Source organism: Nycticebus coucang, chromosome 7, assembly GCF_027406575.1.
Source record: "Nycticebus coucang isolate mNycCou1 chromosome 7, mNycCou1.pri, whole genome shotgun sequence".
Classification (NCBI taxonomy): Eukaryota; Metazoa; Chordata; class Mammalia; order Primates; family Lorisidae; genus Nycticebus; species Nycticebus coucang.
Genome location: NC_069786.1, coordinates 100,384,996 through 100,401,986, shown reverse-complemented (window position 1 = coordinate 100,401,986; position 16,991 = coordinate 100,384,996). Strand labels below are relative to the sequence as shown.

At 38.7% G+C, this 16,991-nt stretch overlaps 1 protein-coding gene across 14 annotated transcripts in view; it reads right to left on the bottom strand.

Moving 5' to 3' along the window:
* Positions 1-15,922: 15,922 nt before the first annotated feature.
* The window catches only part of CARF (calcium responsive transcription factor), a 69,301-nt gene continuing 68,232 nt past the window's right edge, over positions 15,923-16,991 (bottom strand). For all 14 annotated transcript variants that reach the window (XM_053597889.1, XM_053597898.1, XM_053597890.1 and 11 more), the window contains one exon: positions 15,923-16,387. In XM_053597889.1, the coding sequence (XP_053453864.1) occupies positions 16,269-16,387 (119 nt within the window). In that variant the 3' untranslated portion in view covers positions 15,923-16,268. The remainder of the gene's footprint in view (positions 16,388-16,991) is intronic.

Below are 16,991 nucleotides of genomic sequence, written 5' to 3'. Positions count from 1 at the left end.
ATAATTTAATTATGGTGGTCAATCAAATTACTCTATCATCATACTTATTTTCAGAAACTGTGAAAATTAATTTTTCACCCAGATTTTAAGAAAACTATTTGATTCAACGGGCTCCTTTGATGAACCACTTAAATAAGACTTCTAGCCTAACACATGGTATGCAAAATATAAAAATTTTACCCCAGCCTTCTAGAATTTCTGCCATTTATTTATTTATTCTGAGACAGAGTCTCAAGCTGTTGCCCTGGGTAGAGTGTTGTGGCATCATAGCTCACAGCAACAACCAACTCTTGGGCTCAAGCGATCCTCTTGCCTTAGTTTTTCTATTTTTAGTAGAGATGAGGTCTTACTTTTGCTCAGCCTGGTCTCAAACTTATGAGCTCAAGTGATCCACCTGCATTGGCCTCCCAGAGTGCTAGGATTACAGGTATGAGCCACCATGCCCTGCTGAATTTCTGCCATTTAATATCTTTAAAATATTCCATTCTCTTCTCCAATTTCTTTCCTTTACTGAATCCTAAGCCCTCACCCCAAAGAACTTCCCAGTACCCCAAATATGCTATATAATTCACTCTACTTGTTCCTGAAATCCAAAGCACTTGCCTTTTAATCTCATTTCCATATCCTATTTTTTTTTTTTTTTTTTTGTAGAGTCAGAGTCTCACTTTACTGCCTTTGGTAGAGTGCCATGATGTCACAGGACTCACAGCAACCTCTAGCTCTTGGGCTTCCACGATTCTCCTGCCTCAGCCTCCCGAGCAGCTGGGACTACAGGCACCTGCCATAATGCCTGGCTATTTTTTGGTTGCAGTTCAGCTGGGTCTGGGTTTGAACCCACCACCCTTGGTATATGGGGCCAGCGCCCTACTCACTGAGCCACAGGCACCACCCCATATCCTATTATTGAAGTGCCAACTCAAATATCACCTACTTTTCAGTTTTCAGGACTGTGGAGATAATGGTATGTGGACCGGAGAGAACTTGATACCAATATGAGCTTTTTCATTTGATAGCTGTGCCAACAACCTCAGGGTGTTATTTCATTCCTAAATTTCATATCTCCCATTTGTAGGAGAGACAGTGATATTCAATGATATTCAATTAATTCTTTAATTCTTACCAAAACACAGTTTTGCTCGGGGTAGTAATGCATCAATTTTAAAATCCTTTTTAGCTAGAGTAATCATACAAGAGTTCTCACTAATGAGATATTAAGTGGAATTTGCAATGAGTTACCTAGCACAGTTCTTTTGCCCCTTCACTTCTTCCTGTCTGAACTCTGATCAATGCTGGAGGTGAACTAGTCATCATGGACAAAAAGGCAACAAGATGTAGATGAAAGCTGCATATTAGACTTGATTGTATGAAAACAATGAAAGAGCCTAGGTTCCTGATCACATGAAGTCACCGTATCAGCCCTGGTGAGACTGCCTTTAAACTTTGTCTCACAAAAAGTAATCCCTCTTCATTCAGTTAAACCAGGGGTCCTCAAACTTTTTAAACAGGGAGCCAGTTCACTGTCCCTCAGACTGTTGGAGGGCGGGACTATAGTTTAAAAAAAAAACTATGAACAAATTCCTATGCACACTGCACATACCTAATTTTGAAGAAAAAAACAAAATGGGAACAAATACAATATTTAAAATGAAGAATAAGTAAAGTGAAATCAACAAACTTACCAGTGTTTCAATGTATGGGCCTGCTTTTGGCTAATGAGATGGTCAATGTCCGGTTCCGTATTTGTCACTGCTAGTCATAACAAGTGATGCAAGTGTGCATCAGTTAGTCTAGATCTGGTTGGAGATTTCAGATGTTTCATTCTGGAAAAAGTCTGTTCACAGACATAAGTGCTACCAAAGATGTTTGCCATTTTCAGTGCATGGTTCCTGAGATTAGAATATGTCTCAGAGGGGAGAGATGCATAGAAATTAGGAAGGCTGCTTGACTTGACTACATCTTTCAGAGAGTCACAATTCTGCAGTTCAGCCAGTTCCATTTGGTAAATTGTGTCCACGTTTTCAATGTCAATAGAAAATGGGTTATGGAAAAGCTGTATGTCCTGTTCATGGAGATGAAGCTCTCTAAATCTAAATCGGAACTCCTTTTGCAACTTTTCCAGTGAATCCACACGTTTTATTTGGGAATGCAACCAATGTATTTTCCGCTAACAGATTTTGAGTTGTGGGGAGATGGCAGAAATTTTCCTCTTTCACTTGTTTGATGAGGAGGCCTAATTTTACTTCAAATGCTTTCACATGTGATTGCATATCACAGATGAGCTTCCCCTTTCCTTGAAGTTGGACATTGAAATTGTTGAGTAGCTCTGTTACATCTATCAGAAAGGCAAGGTGCCATTTCCATTCTGCATCATTGAGCTCTGGTACTTGATTTTTGAAAGCAGAAAAGCTGTAATCTGTGGAAGTAGGTCATAGAAATGTTTCAAAATTCTCCCTCAACTCAGCCAACGGACTTCTGTGTGGTATGGAACATCTTCACAGGCAACATTTAGCTCAGACAGAAATTCCTGAAATTGTCTGTGGTTTAGTGTATTACCTCTAATGAAGTTAACACAAGATACCACTGTTTTCATAACAGAGTCCCACTTCAGTGATTTACTACACAGTGCTTGTTGGTGGATGAGGCAGTGTATGGCTATTGGATGAGAATGGTTATGTTTGTCCATCTCTTGGTTAATGCAAGCAATTACTCCTTTTTTAGGCCCCACCATGCTAGGAGCACCATCAGTTGTTACACTGGCTAGTTTTGCCTAGTCCAGCTCCAAACTATTCACAGTTTGGCAAACCTTTTCATAAATATCCTCTCCTGTAGTTGTTCCTTTGATGCTTTGCAGTGCAGCAAGCTTTTCTGTGACTTTCAAATAGTCACTCATACCACAAATAAAAATTAGAAGTTGTGCAGAATCACGAACATCATTACTTTCGTCAAGTGCCAAAGAAAAATAGAAAAGTTTTTTTGTGGAGTTTTGCAAATGCTGATGCAACTTATCTCCCATTTCTTCAATCCTTCGTGTAATTGAGGGTCCTGAAAGACTCACTGAACTAAATAAATCGGCCTTCTCTGGACACATCTGTTTGGCAACAGAAAGAAGGCATTCTTTAACAAATTCTCCCTCCACGAATGGTCTGCCAGTGCACGCTATTATCTTGGCAACTTGAAAACTTGCTCACAGTGATGAAGTATTTAGCTGTTTCTGCTTCACAAAAGTATTTTGCTGAGTTGTCAATGTATATTTCGGTTTTAATATTCTATCTTTTCTCACTTCTCTGACCAAACTATCATATTTATTTTTATGTTGAGTTTGATAATGTTGACGCAAATTGTATTCTTTGAACACAGACGCTATATTCTGGCATATCAAACACACAGCTCTTTCCTTGTACTGCATGAAAAAGTAATCATAAGTCCACTGTTCTTTGAATATCCTACACTCCGAGTCAATTTTTCTCTTTCTTGATATCACTGTTTCCTAGGGATTCCAAATTGCTATTAGTAAAATACCAATATATATATATACAGCGCTCCAAAAACAATATACTAGCAATAACTTTGCCCACACAGATCAATGCAGTCTGATCAGTGTCCATCAATGCAGCCTTGCCAGTCCACATCATTTCAGCCTCACCAGTGTCCATATGGTGGAACTCCGCTTTTACCTCAGGCTCACGCTGGGGTGGTGTGGGAACAGGCACGATTACAGAGCTGGTTCCTCCACCACCTTTCCAGTTCACACTACTCTGTGCGAATCGCACTGCCATCTGTGAACTCGCACAGGAATCTGATCACATGGGTAAGACCCACTGCAGGAAAAAAGAAGGCACATATGCCTTTTTTCTTCCAAATCTAATGCAAGTTCAGCCATACAAGCATATGGTTGAACTTGCACAGCTCAGAGATTGCAACAGTGTGAACTGGGGCTTACACAGCACACAACATACAACATCATACACAACTGAATAGCAATCAGAATATAAATGCACTTACTGGCAATTAAATTGGGTTTCCTACTCCTCGGCTATCTGCAGAGCTGGATTAAGTTCCCATGGGGCCCTAGGCAGATTACCAGTTTGGGGCCCCCATGCGATAACACTGAGCACTGACCATTTGCATTAACACTGACCACTGACCATTTGTGATAACACTGACTGCTGACAATTTGCATTAATACTGAGCGCTAACAATTTGCATTAACACTGAGCATTTACAATTATCATAACTACTGAGCACTGACTATTTGCATTACCTCTGAGCTCTGACCATTTGCATTACCTCTGAGCACTGACAATTTGCATTAGCATTGAGCACTGACTATTTGCGTTATCACTGTGATGCAACCCCCCTGGAAACTACCCCCAACCAACTAGCCAACTTTAAAAAAAGGCTTTCTTAACTTCAAAAAAAGGCTCTTCTAACTTCAAAAAAAGGTGTTCCTTTTTTGCAAAAAAACAAAAGACCTCCTAACTTCAGAAAAAAAAGACCCTACTAACTTCAAAAAAAAAAACAAATCCTAACTTGTTCTTACCTCCTTAGGCAGCAGCAGGCCCTGCACAGGCAACCTGGTGACTCCTCCGATTACACCAGAGACTGAGATGAGGAGTCAAGAGACAGAGAGAAGAAGGGGCGGGGAGAGACAGAGAGAAGGAGTGGAGTGGGAGAGTAGGAGGGGAATTGGAGAGTGTGGGGCACATTCCACACATGTGCACTGTGGTCTAGACAGTGGGTTGCTAAGCAGAATGGCAATAACACCCAGTGGGGAGAGACAGAGAGAAGGAACTGAGTTAGAGAGTTCGCACACATTCCACACATGCGCACTACGGCCTGGGACAAGTCAGCTACTAAGCAGGACAGGCAGCTGTGGCAAAAACACCCGGGGGGTTGGATAAATGTCCTTGGCGGGCCGCAGTTTGAGGACCCCTGAGTTAAACCATCATCATCAACAAGATCTGTTGCAAGCAGCTTAAGATGCACCATAACAAACACACCACCATGAAAATGAGGATAATACTTACTTTTCAGGATTTCAAAGTTTATCATTAATAAGATTAGTTATAGTAGTTCCCCCTTAAATGTAGGGGTACGTTCCAAAATCTCCAGTGGATACACCCTTTTTATACCATGTTTTTTTCATATATATATATATACATACCTATGATAAAGTTTAATTTATAAATTAGGCACAGTAATACAGTAAATAAAAATTAAAAATTAGGTATAGCAAATAATAATAATAATATAGAACAAATATAACAAACTACTATAACAAAAATTATGGGCCAGGCATGGCATCTCACACCCATAATCACAGCACTTTGGGAGGCTAAGGCCAGGAATTTAAGACTAGCCTGCGCACCATAGCAAGATCCTTCCATTAAAAAACAAACAAACAAACCGTTTTTACAAATTAAAAACAAGCACCTGTAGTCCTACATATTTGGAAGGCTTAGGCAGGAGGATTGCTTGAGCCCAGGAGTTTAAGGCTGTAGTGAGTTATGATTGCACCACTGCACTCCAGCTTGGGCAACAGAGTTAGACTCTGTCTCAAAAAAAAAATAAAAAGTTATATAAATGTCTTTTTTCCTCTTAAAATATCTTATTGTATATAATATTTTTCAGATCCTGCTTGCCTATAGGTCATTAACTTTAACCACAGAACGTGAAACTGCAGAAAAGGGGAATTACTACATAAAAGTTTGCATATATATACATATATTTTTTTGGTGGGGAGGAGGACAGAGTCTCACTGTGTCACCCTCAGTAGAGTGCTATGGCATCACAGTTCACAGCAACCTCAAACTCTTGGGCTTAAGCGATTCTCTTGTCTCAGCCTCCCAAGCAGCTGGGACTACAGGTGCCTGCCACAATGCCTGGCTATTTTTTGTTGCAGTTGTCATTGATTAGCAGGCCTGGGTCAGGTTTGAACCTGCCAGCCTCGGTGCATGTGGCTGGCACCATAACCACCGTGTGATGGGTGCTGAGCCAAAGTTTGCATATACTGAGTGCCATGTATCAGATTCTAAGGTTTTTTTGTTTTAGAGTTTTACTCTATTGCTCAGGCTAGAGAGCCATGGCATCAGCCTCACTCACAGCAAACCCACACTCCTTAGTTCAAGCTATCCTTCCACCTCAGCCTTCTGAGAGCTGGTGCTATAGGCATGCACTACCACGCCTGGCTCCTTATTCTGTTTTTAGTAGAGATAGGGTCTCATTTTCGCTCAGGCTGGTCTTAAACTCCTGAGCTCAAGGGCTCCTCCTGCCTCAGCCTCCCAGAGTGCTAGGATTATAGGCATGAGCCATGCCCAGCGGATTCTAGAATCTTTATGTGGATTAGCACATTAAATCCTCATAACAATTCAGTTAAGTAGCTAATTCACTCAGATAAAAAACACAACCTAACGTCCAAGTAAGTGGTCCAAAGTTACAAAACTCAGGAGGAAGTTGGGATAAAAATCTGAGGTTTCTGACTTCAGAGCATATGCTCTTAACCACAAGTCCAAGCTATAATAATAAGCCACTTATTTTACATCAGGAAAAATGGCAAGTTTTTTAACCAAACAATATGCTGGGGTCCTGCCCCAGGGGCAGGGTCCTTTAAGACATGTGGATCTGGCGGTGATTGACTGAAGAAAAGAAAGTTAAAAGCGCTGAGAGATAAAGAGACAGGACATACAGAATAGAGCTTTCACAGGTGGGAACAAAGGGGAACACACTGCTAGCTTGTGGGGCTTCAGGGAGTGGCCCTGAGTGGAAGCCCACTCAGCTTTTATTGAAGGTTATTATCTCAGTTAGCCCAGTAAGTAAGCTGAGCAAGGGGACAAAAAACGTCAGCAGTTTCTCTGAGTAAGCATGTTAGTTCTTATTCTAACTATAATCATTAACTTCAAGGGTCTGAGCAGCCTGAGAAATCTGAAATCTGAGCCTTGTGTGGGGGCAGCTTCCTGTCTGTGGTCACACACAAGGATTCCTTGGGGGAGGTTAATCCCTACTAGTTCTTTGTGGACCAAACACCCCAAGGCGTCAGGCTCCTGTGAAGAATTGGTGGAACAGAAGAATTTTCCGCTGATCTCCACCCCCGTGGTGTCTTCCTCTGTTGTTTAGGGTATAACCCCCTTGCCCATATTTCAGGGCTCAAGCTGTTCCCTTGATCTCTGCCCTGGCCATAATACAAATCCCCACAGTGGGTATTTGCCTTGACTGTTGACTGGGCAGGAGACAGCCTGGTTAATGTTCCTTCCCAGGCCTTGCATGCAGCTTCTTTCTATTGCCATTCTCTTCTTCAGAGTATTTATAGACCCAGCAGTTTGTTTGCAAGCTGTATCCCCTACAGGCCAAGCTTCCAGCAAAAGCAGGAACTGCTCAGATAGGTAATTTAGCTGCTGGTTTAAAAGTAAACTAGCTAAACTGTTTTTATTCCACCTTGCTCAGTTTATTTCTGTTTTTCCCTTTTTCTAGGGGTGTTTTCCCTTGCCAAGAATGAAGTCTTCAGTCCTCATTCTCCCTGGACAATAAAAAGCACCAAGTACAATGTCTGGAGCTGTAGATATTCATTAAAATGTTATCTCTGTTCCTTGAAAGTACTATATTCCTTCTCTGAATACACATGTAATTTTTATCAACAGGGTGTCCCAAAAGTTGCCCCAAAAGACACCCAATATAGAGAAAATGGAAAATTGTAGCTAAATGTACATTTAAAACTATTCACTATCAAATATTTACAAAATACTCTCTCTGTGTTGGCCACCTTTGTAAAATTTTGTAATGAGTATTTTGTAAATAAAGGTATATTTAGCTATAAAATATCCCATTTTCCCTATGCATGGAGACTTTAGGGGTGACTTTTGGGATACCCTACATATTCCTATTATCAAACTTACCATTTTATATCTTGCATAAAGGTATACATCTTGTGTACAGACACTAAGTTCTTTTAAGGCAAACTTTTAAATCATTTACTTTGGTATCCTACATGACACCTAATTCTGCCAGTGGCAGGACGAAGAAGACTGAGTCATTATGATTGCTGAGATAAGACAGTCAGAATTTGACATTATACTATCACAGGGGGTCCCTACACGTAATTAGTAAGTTCACATAATTACTATAGACCAAATGCCTTAAGTTCCAAATGATACACATACTTGTCTCTCAGATTTTTTTGTACTCTATTCCATATCATAATCTATCCCTTCATATATAGTACTATGTGTTTTAAAATTAACTCAAAATGGGATGGGCACAATGGCTCAGGGCTGTAATCCTGGCACTTCCGGGAGGTAAGCCAGGTGGACTGCCTAAGTTCAAGAGTTCAAGATCAGTTTGAGCAAAAGCACAATCCCCTCTCTACTAAAAATAGAAAAACCAGGGCGGCGCCTGTGGCTCAGTGAGTAGGGCGCTGGCCCCATATGCTGAGGGTGGCGGGTTCAAACCTGGCCTCTGCCAAACTGCAACAAAAAAATAGCTGGGCATTGTGGCGGGCGCCTGTAGTCCCAGCTGCTTGGGAGGCTGAGGCAAGAGAATCGCGTGAGCCCAAGAGTTAGAGGTTGCTGTGAGCCGTGTGACGTCATGGCACTCTACCCGACGAGGGTGGTACAGTGAGACTCTGCCTCTATGGGGGAGGGGGGGAGTAAGTCCTAAAAAATAAAAAAAAGAAAAACCAACCGGATGTGTTGGCAGGTGCCTATAGTTCTAGCTACTTAGAAGGTTGAGGCTTCAAAAGGATCACTTGAACCCAGGAGTTTGAGGTTGCTATGAGCTATGAGGCCATGGCACTCTACTCAGGATGAAGGTGAAAGTGTAAGACTCTGTCTCAAAAAACCCCCCAAGGCCCCAAAACCCTCAAAATGGATCATAGATCTAAACATAAAACCTAAAGTTACAAAACTTCTAGATGAAAACATAGGAATAAAATCTGTGACCTTGGGTTAAGGAAAGATCTCTTAGATGTAATACAAAAGCATGACCCATAAAGAAAAAAAATGATAAATTGGACTTCAGCACATTTAAGAACTTCTGCCCTTTGAAAGATGCTATTGAGAGTGAAAAATCTGGGTGCCATGGCTTATGCCTGTAATCCTAGCACACTGGAAGGCTGAAGTAGAAGGATTGCTTGAGGTGAGGAGTTTGAGACTAGCCTGACCAACATAGCAAGACCCCATCTCTAAAAAAAAAAAAAAATAGAAAATTTAGCCAGGCATGTTGGCATGTGTTCTTGTGGTCCCACTTGCTCAGAAGCCTGAGGCAGGAGGATCCTTTGAGCCCAAGAGTTTGAGGCTGAAGTGAGCTATGATAACACCACTATATTCCAACCTGAGCACAGAGCAAGACCCCCTTCCCTTCCTTACTCCCCCCCAAAAGAGGGAAAAGGTAAGCTATAGACCAGGTATGTGAAAATATTTGAAAATCACATATCTAATAATGGATGTGTATCTAGCATGTTTTTTTTTTTTTTTTGTAGAGACAGAGTCACACAGCTCACAGCAACCTCCAACTCATGGAACTTAGGTGATTCTCTTGCCTTAGCCTCCCAAGTAGCTGGGACTACAGGTGTCCACCACAACGCCTGGCTAACTAGCATGTATTTTTTAAACCTCAAAATTCAATAACAATCCACTTCTAAAATGGGTGAAAGATTCACACTCTTCATTAAAGAAGATACGAAGATAAATGGCAAATAAATCACGTGTTAGTCATTAGAGAAATGAAAAAACACAATGACACTTCTTAAAATCTTTAAAACCTAAAAGACTGTCCATACTAAGTGTTGGCTGGGATATAGAGAACCTGGAACTATTGTACACTGCTGGTAGGAATGTAAATTGGTACAAACACTTTGGAAAAATCATTTGGCAGCTTCTTAAAAAGTTAAATATATACCTCCTATATGAACCAGCAATTCCTTCCCTAGGAAAGATCTCTTACATGTTATACAAAAGCATGACCCATAAAAAAAAAAAAATCTCTCTTACCCAAGAGAATTGAAAGCATTAAGTACATACAAAGATTCTATACAAATGTTCATGACAGGTTTATTTGTAATAGCCTAGAAATAGTAATAAAAACCTCAATGTCCATCATCACACAAATAAACAAACAAATCATAAAGTATGCTGTGTGACAAAACCCAGACCAAAAAATTTCAAACTATACTATTCCATTTTTTTTTTTTTGAGACAGAGTCAAACTATGTCACTCTTGGTAGAGTGCGGTGGCGTCACAGCTCACAGCAAACTCAAACTCTTGGGCGTAAGTGATTCTCTTGCCTGAGCCTCCCAAGTAGCTGGGACTACAGGTGCCCACCACAACGTCCGGCTATTTTTGTTGTTGTTGCAGTTGTCATTGTTGTTTAGTTGGCCCAGTGCCAGTGCCGGTGTATGTGGCTGGTGCCGTAACCATTGTGCTATGGGCGCAGACCCTACTATTTCATTTCTAACAAACTGATTTCTACCGAGAGATCAGTAGTCTATGGATGTTGGGCTAGGAGGCAGGTGGATTGAGTATGGATCATAAAAGGTAACACTAGGGGGCGGCGCCTGTGGCTCAAGGAGTAGGGCGCAGGTCCCATATGCCAGAGGTGGTGGGTTCGAACCCAGCCCCGGCCAAAAAACCACAGAAAAAAAAAAAAAAAGGTAACACTAGAAAACTTTTGAAGGTGATGGATAAACGTGCATTCATTATCTAGGTTATATAATGATGGTTTCATAGCTATATATACATAACAAAACTTTTCAAATAGTACATTTTAAATATGTGCAGTTTATTGTATGTCAATTATACCTCAATATAGATTTTTTTAAAAATAAAAACTCTCCTGGTATATGATTTCCATTCTGTCTTCTGGTGTTAGTATTCTTATACCCATATCACATTCCCAAAAGTTTTCCGTACTAACTGTACTAGCTATCTATCTGAGACAAAAATCTCACTCTATCACCCAAGGTAGAGAGCAGTGGTTTCATTGTAGCATATTATGACCTCAAATTCCTGGACTCAAGTGATCTTCCTGCCTAAGTATTCCAAGTAGCTGGAACTAAAAGCACCTACCACTAACCCCAACTAATTTTTTTTTCTATTTTTGGTAGAGATGGAGTCTTGTTCTTGCTCAGGCAGGTCTTAAGAACTTAAGATAACTAAGTTAAGTAAAATTACAAATGGTTGCATATTACACTGATATATCATTTAAGGCTGGTCTTAAACTCCTGACTTCAAGTAATCCTCCCTCTTTGGCCTCCTAAAGTGCTAAGATTACAGGCGTGAGTCACCTTGGCTGGCCAATTTATTTACATTTGTCAGGAATCACTTTATCCTATCCTTTAATGTGTAAGTTTCTTCTATTCCTCATCTTTTAACAATTCAGTCTGCGATGAACACTTGTATTATTCAGCAATAAAATTCATAGCTAACATGTATGTGGCAAAATGTACTAGGGCTTTGTCTTTATGACTAAGTTAATTAAGTAAAATTACAGATGGTTGCATATTACACCAATATATCATTTAAGATGTCTGAATCCTAAACCAGCTGATGGGAAAGAGCCAATATAGTCCTTGTTCTGGAAAGATTAAGATTTTCTATGGACCTTAAAAATAGCTACAGAATAGAATAAAGCAAAGAGAGAAAAAAATTAATAATTACTTTTCCTTTAATAATATACTTCCATCATCAATCCTCAAATATAAAGCTATACTTGAAGATGTCATGGTGCCAAATTGTAAGATAAAAATGATTTGCTTATATCTTGTTTTAAAATGTTGATGTTTGGCTAAGTTGCATGGTACTAAATCCATATATATTCCCAAATATAATGCTAATAGGAGTCACTGGTAGTTATGCTTAAACACTTCCAGGTTCCAAATAAACATAAATCTCTACCCAAAATTCTCAGATATTAAAGGGTTTATTCAGCATCTTTAAGATGAATAAAACTACCACTATCTCCAGGAAAAGTATAAAAATAAAACTAACAAGAGAAAAATAACAGGATTTTTAATGGAAAAAATTACATTGTAACAAGGACACTATACATTAAGTTACAATATATATACACATTTTTCAACCTCTTTTTAAACCTGGTACACATGAAACAACATCTTTCTCATACCCACATGATTATGTATATATTTTTGACAGAATGTAAAGAAGATGAAAACACATGCTGGTGGGCCTCAAAATTACAAACTCCTAATGCAGGACCAGATTCCAAATCTGTTTTTAATCACTTTTGTGACATTTAGGAAACATTTACCTTGCATAAAGTATAAAAACTTTTTAAGTATACTAAGTGGTTACACAGAAAATTGCTATTGAGGAAAAGGCTCACTGTGGCTGTGTTTATCTATAATTCACTGTAGAATATATAAAGTTCACTTGGAGGTTTGCAACATAAAAACTACAATGAAGAAACAGGCTAAACTGTAATTGTGAATTTCTAACTGCTTGTTGTGAATGTGACTCACGCCTACAGATAGTACACTTTCTAATACATGACACAAAAAAAACATATGTCAAACTTTGCTGTAAAGCTGTTAGGAGAATGCCAAATACAGATACTGAAAATATTATGCATTTGCATATACTCTATGCATTTAAAAATCATTAAACATTTAACTATGTAAACATGGTTTTCAAAAAGTGATGCTAAGCACCTTTAAACACAATACTGATACACTGTGACTAAACATGCATTTAGAGGACAATGAATTTTTTTTTTTTTTTTCTGGCCAGGGCTGGGTTTGAACCCACCACCTCTGGCATATGGGGCCGGTGCCTTACTCCTTTGAGCCACAGGTGCCACCTGAGGACAATGAATTTTTATAAACTCATTTAAAAATCATTTTTACAGAGCTACTCATTGAAATACTTACATGATAATACTAATAGTTCCAGTTTCTACCTAAAACCACAAGAGTATACAATTAGGGATTTAAATCTTTCTTCATGTTTTGTCTTTTGTTTGTTTTGGTGAGGATGCACTGCAACTTTCTGTCCTCGTGATCAAAAAGCAGTATGAGAAGAGACATACACACAGAATGAAGCGAGAGATTTTTTTTTTTTTTTTGCGACAGAGTCTCACTATGTCACCCTCAATAGAGTGCCATGGCGTCGTACCTCACAGCAACCTCTAACTCTTGGGCCCAAACAATTCTCTTGACTCAGCCTCCCAAGTAGCTAGGACTACAGGTGCCCGCCACACGCCCAGCTATTTTTAGAGATGAGGTCTCGCTCTGGCTCAGGCTGGTCTAGAACCTGTGAGCTCACACCTGTCTCAGCCTCCCAAAGTGCTAGGATTACAATCATGAGCCATGGTGCCCGGCCTGAGAGAAGTATTTTTTTAACTATGCCAATGTTAGAATCTTCAGACATCTCTCATCTTCATAGGCAATGGACATTAACAAGCATTTCTCCTTAGCAACTCAACATCAAAAAAGAAAGTCTCCAAAAGAATATAATTCAATTGGTAAAATATTTGATAATAAACCATTACTAACGTTTGAAGGTGAAGATTATTTAATATCTTGAAAAAATAAAAGTAGAAATAACAAATGAAAATAATACCACCTATAATGCAACACTAAATTATAAATTATTTTGGACTTATTCCTTTTAAGTACAAACGAACTAAGAGAGTCTGGATTTGAGGCAACTTAAGTGCAACCTGCCTCTATAAAAGCTGACATCAAATACTTTCAATTCTAGGAAAAAAGAAAAGCAATTCTTACTAAAAATATATATATAGGTAAACATTAACTTTGCATTAAATAAGGTATAAATAACAAACTTTTATTTATCTATTTATTTATTTTTGTAGAGACAGAGTCTCACTGTACCGCCCTCAGGTAGAGTGCCGTGGCGTCACACGGCTCACAGCAACCTCTAACTCTTGGGCTTATGCGATTCTCTTGCCTCAGCCTCCCGAGCAGCTGGGACTACAGGCGCTCGCCACAATGCCCAGCTATTTTTTTGTTGCAGTTTGGCCGGGGCTGGGTTTGAACCCGCCACCCTCGGCATATGGGGCCGGCGCCCTAATCACTGAGCCACAGGCGCCGCCCAATAACAAAGTTTTATTAAATATAAATCTAAAGATCAAGGAATTTTAGAATTCCACCTACTTCTTTTTTTTTCTTAGAGACAGACTCTCACTTTGTCACTCTTGGTAGAGTGCCATGGCATCACAGCTCACAGCAACCTCCAGCTCTCGGGCTTAGGCAATTCTCTTGCCTCAGCCTCCCGAGTAGCTAGGACTACAGGTGCCCGCCACAATGCCCAGCTATTTTTTGTTGCAGTTTGGCCAGGGCTGGGTTTGAACCCGCCATCTTCGGTATATGGGGCCGGTGCCCTACGCACTGAACCACAAGTGCTGCCCAGAATTCCACCTACTTCTATTTTAACAGTGTTTAATATTTAGGTACATGTCATGTACCTGAAACAAAGTGAATTAGGAATGAGAGACTAAACTTAGAAAGGCCAAAAGTGACTTGCATTCATGTAATGAATTAATTTATCAATGACTTCCCTTAAATGGTATAAATTTAACCTTTATTAAGGTCAAATTTCACATTATATTGTGTATGCCCTGAATATTAAATATTAATATCCACTTAAAATTTTCTTTAAAAAAAATTTAAAATATATCCACAAATGATCTCTGGAAAAATAAAACCCTTTGGGTTGATTTCTTGACAGCTATAGTTAACATTTCCAGTTTACCAATCTTTAAGAAAACAGATTCTAATATATAGTAATGAATATACTACTTACTCATTATTTGATAATTGAATATACTTATTTAACAAGGAAATACAGCAGATCAGACATTTTAAAGTTTTAAATATGAACGAAATTATAAACTACAAATACTTAACCTTGAAATACTATGAATCCTATTACCATCAATTCAGTAAGAACTCTGGCATAGAAAAATGTAAATACAACTAAAATTCTTTTTTAATTGGAGCTGAATCTTCAATGCAAAAAAAGGGGGAGAAAATCCTCTGCTGTCATCAGAAATGTTACAAATTATCTGTAAACATCAAGGGATTCTATTATTCTTTTTAAATTCTCTCAATTTCTCTTTCTACTTAAAGTGTTTTTTACCTCTAGTACAGTATAAATACATGATGCATACATTGATTTCTGATGCTCATCTGAGTTTTTTATTTTTTTTGAGACAGAGTCTGACTTCATCACCCTAGTAGAGTGCCGTGGCGTCATAGTTCACAACAACCTCAAACTCTTAGGCTCAAGCGATCCTCTTGCCTCAGCCTCCTGAGAAGATGGGATAACAGGTGCCCCCTCCCAATGTCCAGCTGTTTTTAGAGGTGGGGTCTTGCTCTAGCTCAGGATGATCTTGAACTCACAAGCTCAAGCAATCTGCCCACCTTGGCCTACCAGAGCACTGGGATCACAAGCGTGAGCCACTGCACCCGTCCTGCCTAGCTAGTTTTTAGAGACAGTGTCTCGCTCTTGCTCAGGCTGGTCTTGAACTTCTGAGCTCAGGAAATCCACCTGCCTGGGCCTCCCACAGTGCTGGGATTACAGGTTTGAGTCACTGTGCATGGCATTATCTGAGTAATTCAAGTTAAAATTCTTAGTACCTACCATGCCACTTTAAATTTCTATGAAATGACCATTAGTATGCTATTAGTTTGTAGTTAGAAGTATAAAAACTGGAAGGGAAGAAGCTAAAATGCAACTGTATGGTTGCCACAGATGTGACTGTTGGGCTCTGTGTCATGATTGAAATCTATTGCTTCATCTTTCTAGATGAAATAGACTATAAATATTCTCTTACCTGTCTGCCAATTAAAAATTTCTTCACAACTTTAACTTAAGAATAAGGTCTTTCAGAACTTAAAAAAAATTCATGACATATGTACACATATACAAACACACACTCACACATTGTTTTTGTTGTTGTTCTTTTTTGTCTTGAAAGAACCAAAATTGAATATTTCCAAGGATGAATAAGGTAACTATTTGTATTCAGACTATATTACTTGGATGAGTTCAGAAGAACTTTTGAAATACTGGCCTTATTAGATAATCAAAAAGCATAAAAATTATACAAAATAAAAAGAGTAAAATATCTCAAGGTAAAAATATGGAATTTGCAACAAACATATCAGTTTTAAATCAAAGCTTCTCATCAAATCAGTCTTTAGTCCAGTTATCACAATGCTGCACTTTGACAATATTCACCTTCTTTTCTATGACATCAGAAGTCACCAAAGTTGTAAATTCTGAAAAGCTTCAATAATTTATGTAGCAGATAATTTTTTACAGTCCATATTTCTTTTTCTTTCCATAGATAATGCTGGTTCTTTGGGTTCTTGCTTAACTTGGCTCACAGAAATGATACCTTCTGGATTTTCTTCAACTTTAAAACCAAACAAAAAAGAAAAATCCTAAAGGTTAATATATTTTATGGCACTGAAATCATTAGAATTATGTGAATTTAGAAACAAGCAAAACTCAGTAGTTTGGAAGAAATTTCTCAAATAATTGAGAAAAGCAGTTGGTGTATTTGAAAACTGTTTCTGACTGCTTAGTCATTTATTATTAAATTCTGTCAGTACACTTCTAGTAATGAAAAGAAAACAAGAAAACTATAAAGTTATTTTCTTGTACAGATGCTATGCCAATATCAGTCTATAATTTGATAAAACTATGAGGAATATCTCATATTTAAATGTAATCATTTAAAAACATATGTATGAATAAAAGCCAAGAAGCTTCTCATCATTTGAAAATGATTTGCTTGGCAAACAGCAGGTGTACAGATTACAAATTCATGTTTTATTCCACATAGTCCATGAGGTCACATATTAATAATATGTTTACTCCGTAAAAGACCTTAACTATATTAGAAAAAACACTCACATTTTAAATGATAGCTCTGACTTAGCTGTGTGAGCCATGTATTTGCTCATCTGAAACATTTCAGAATGCTCTTATCATTCTGATTTCAAAGTATTTATGAC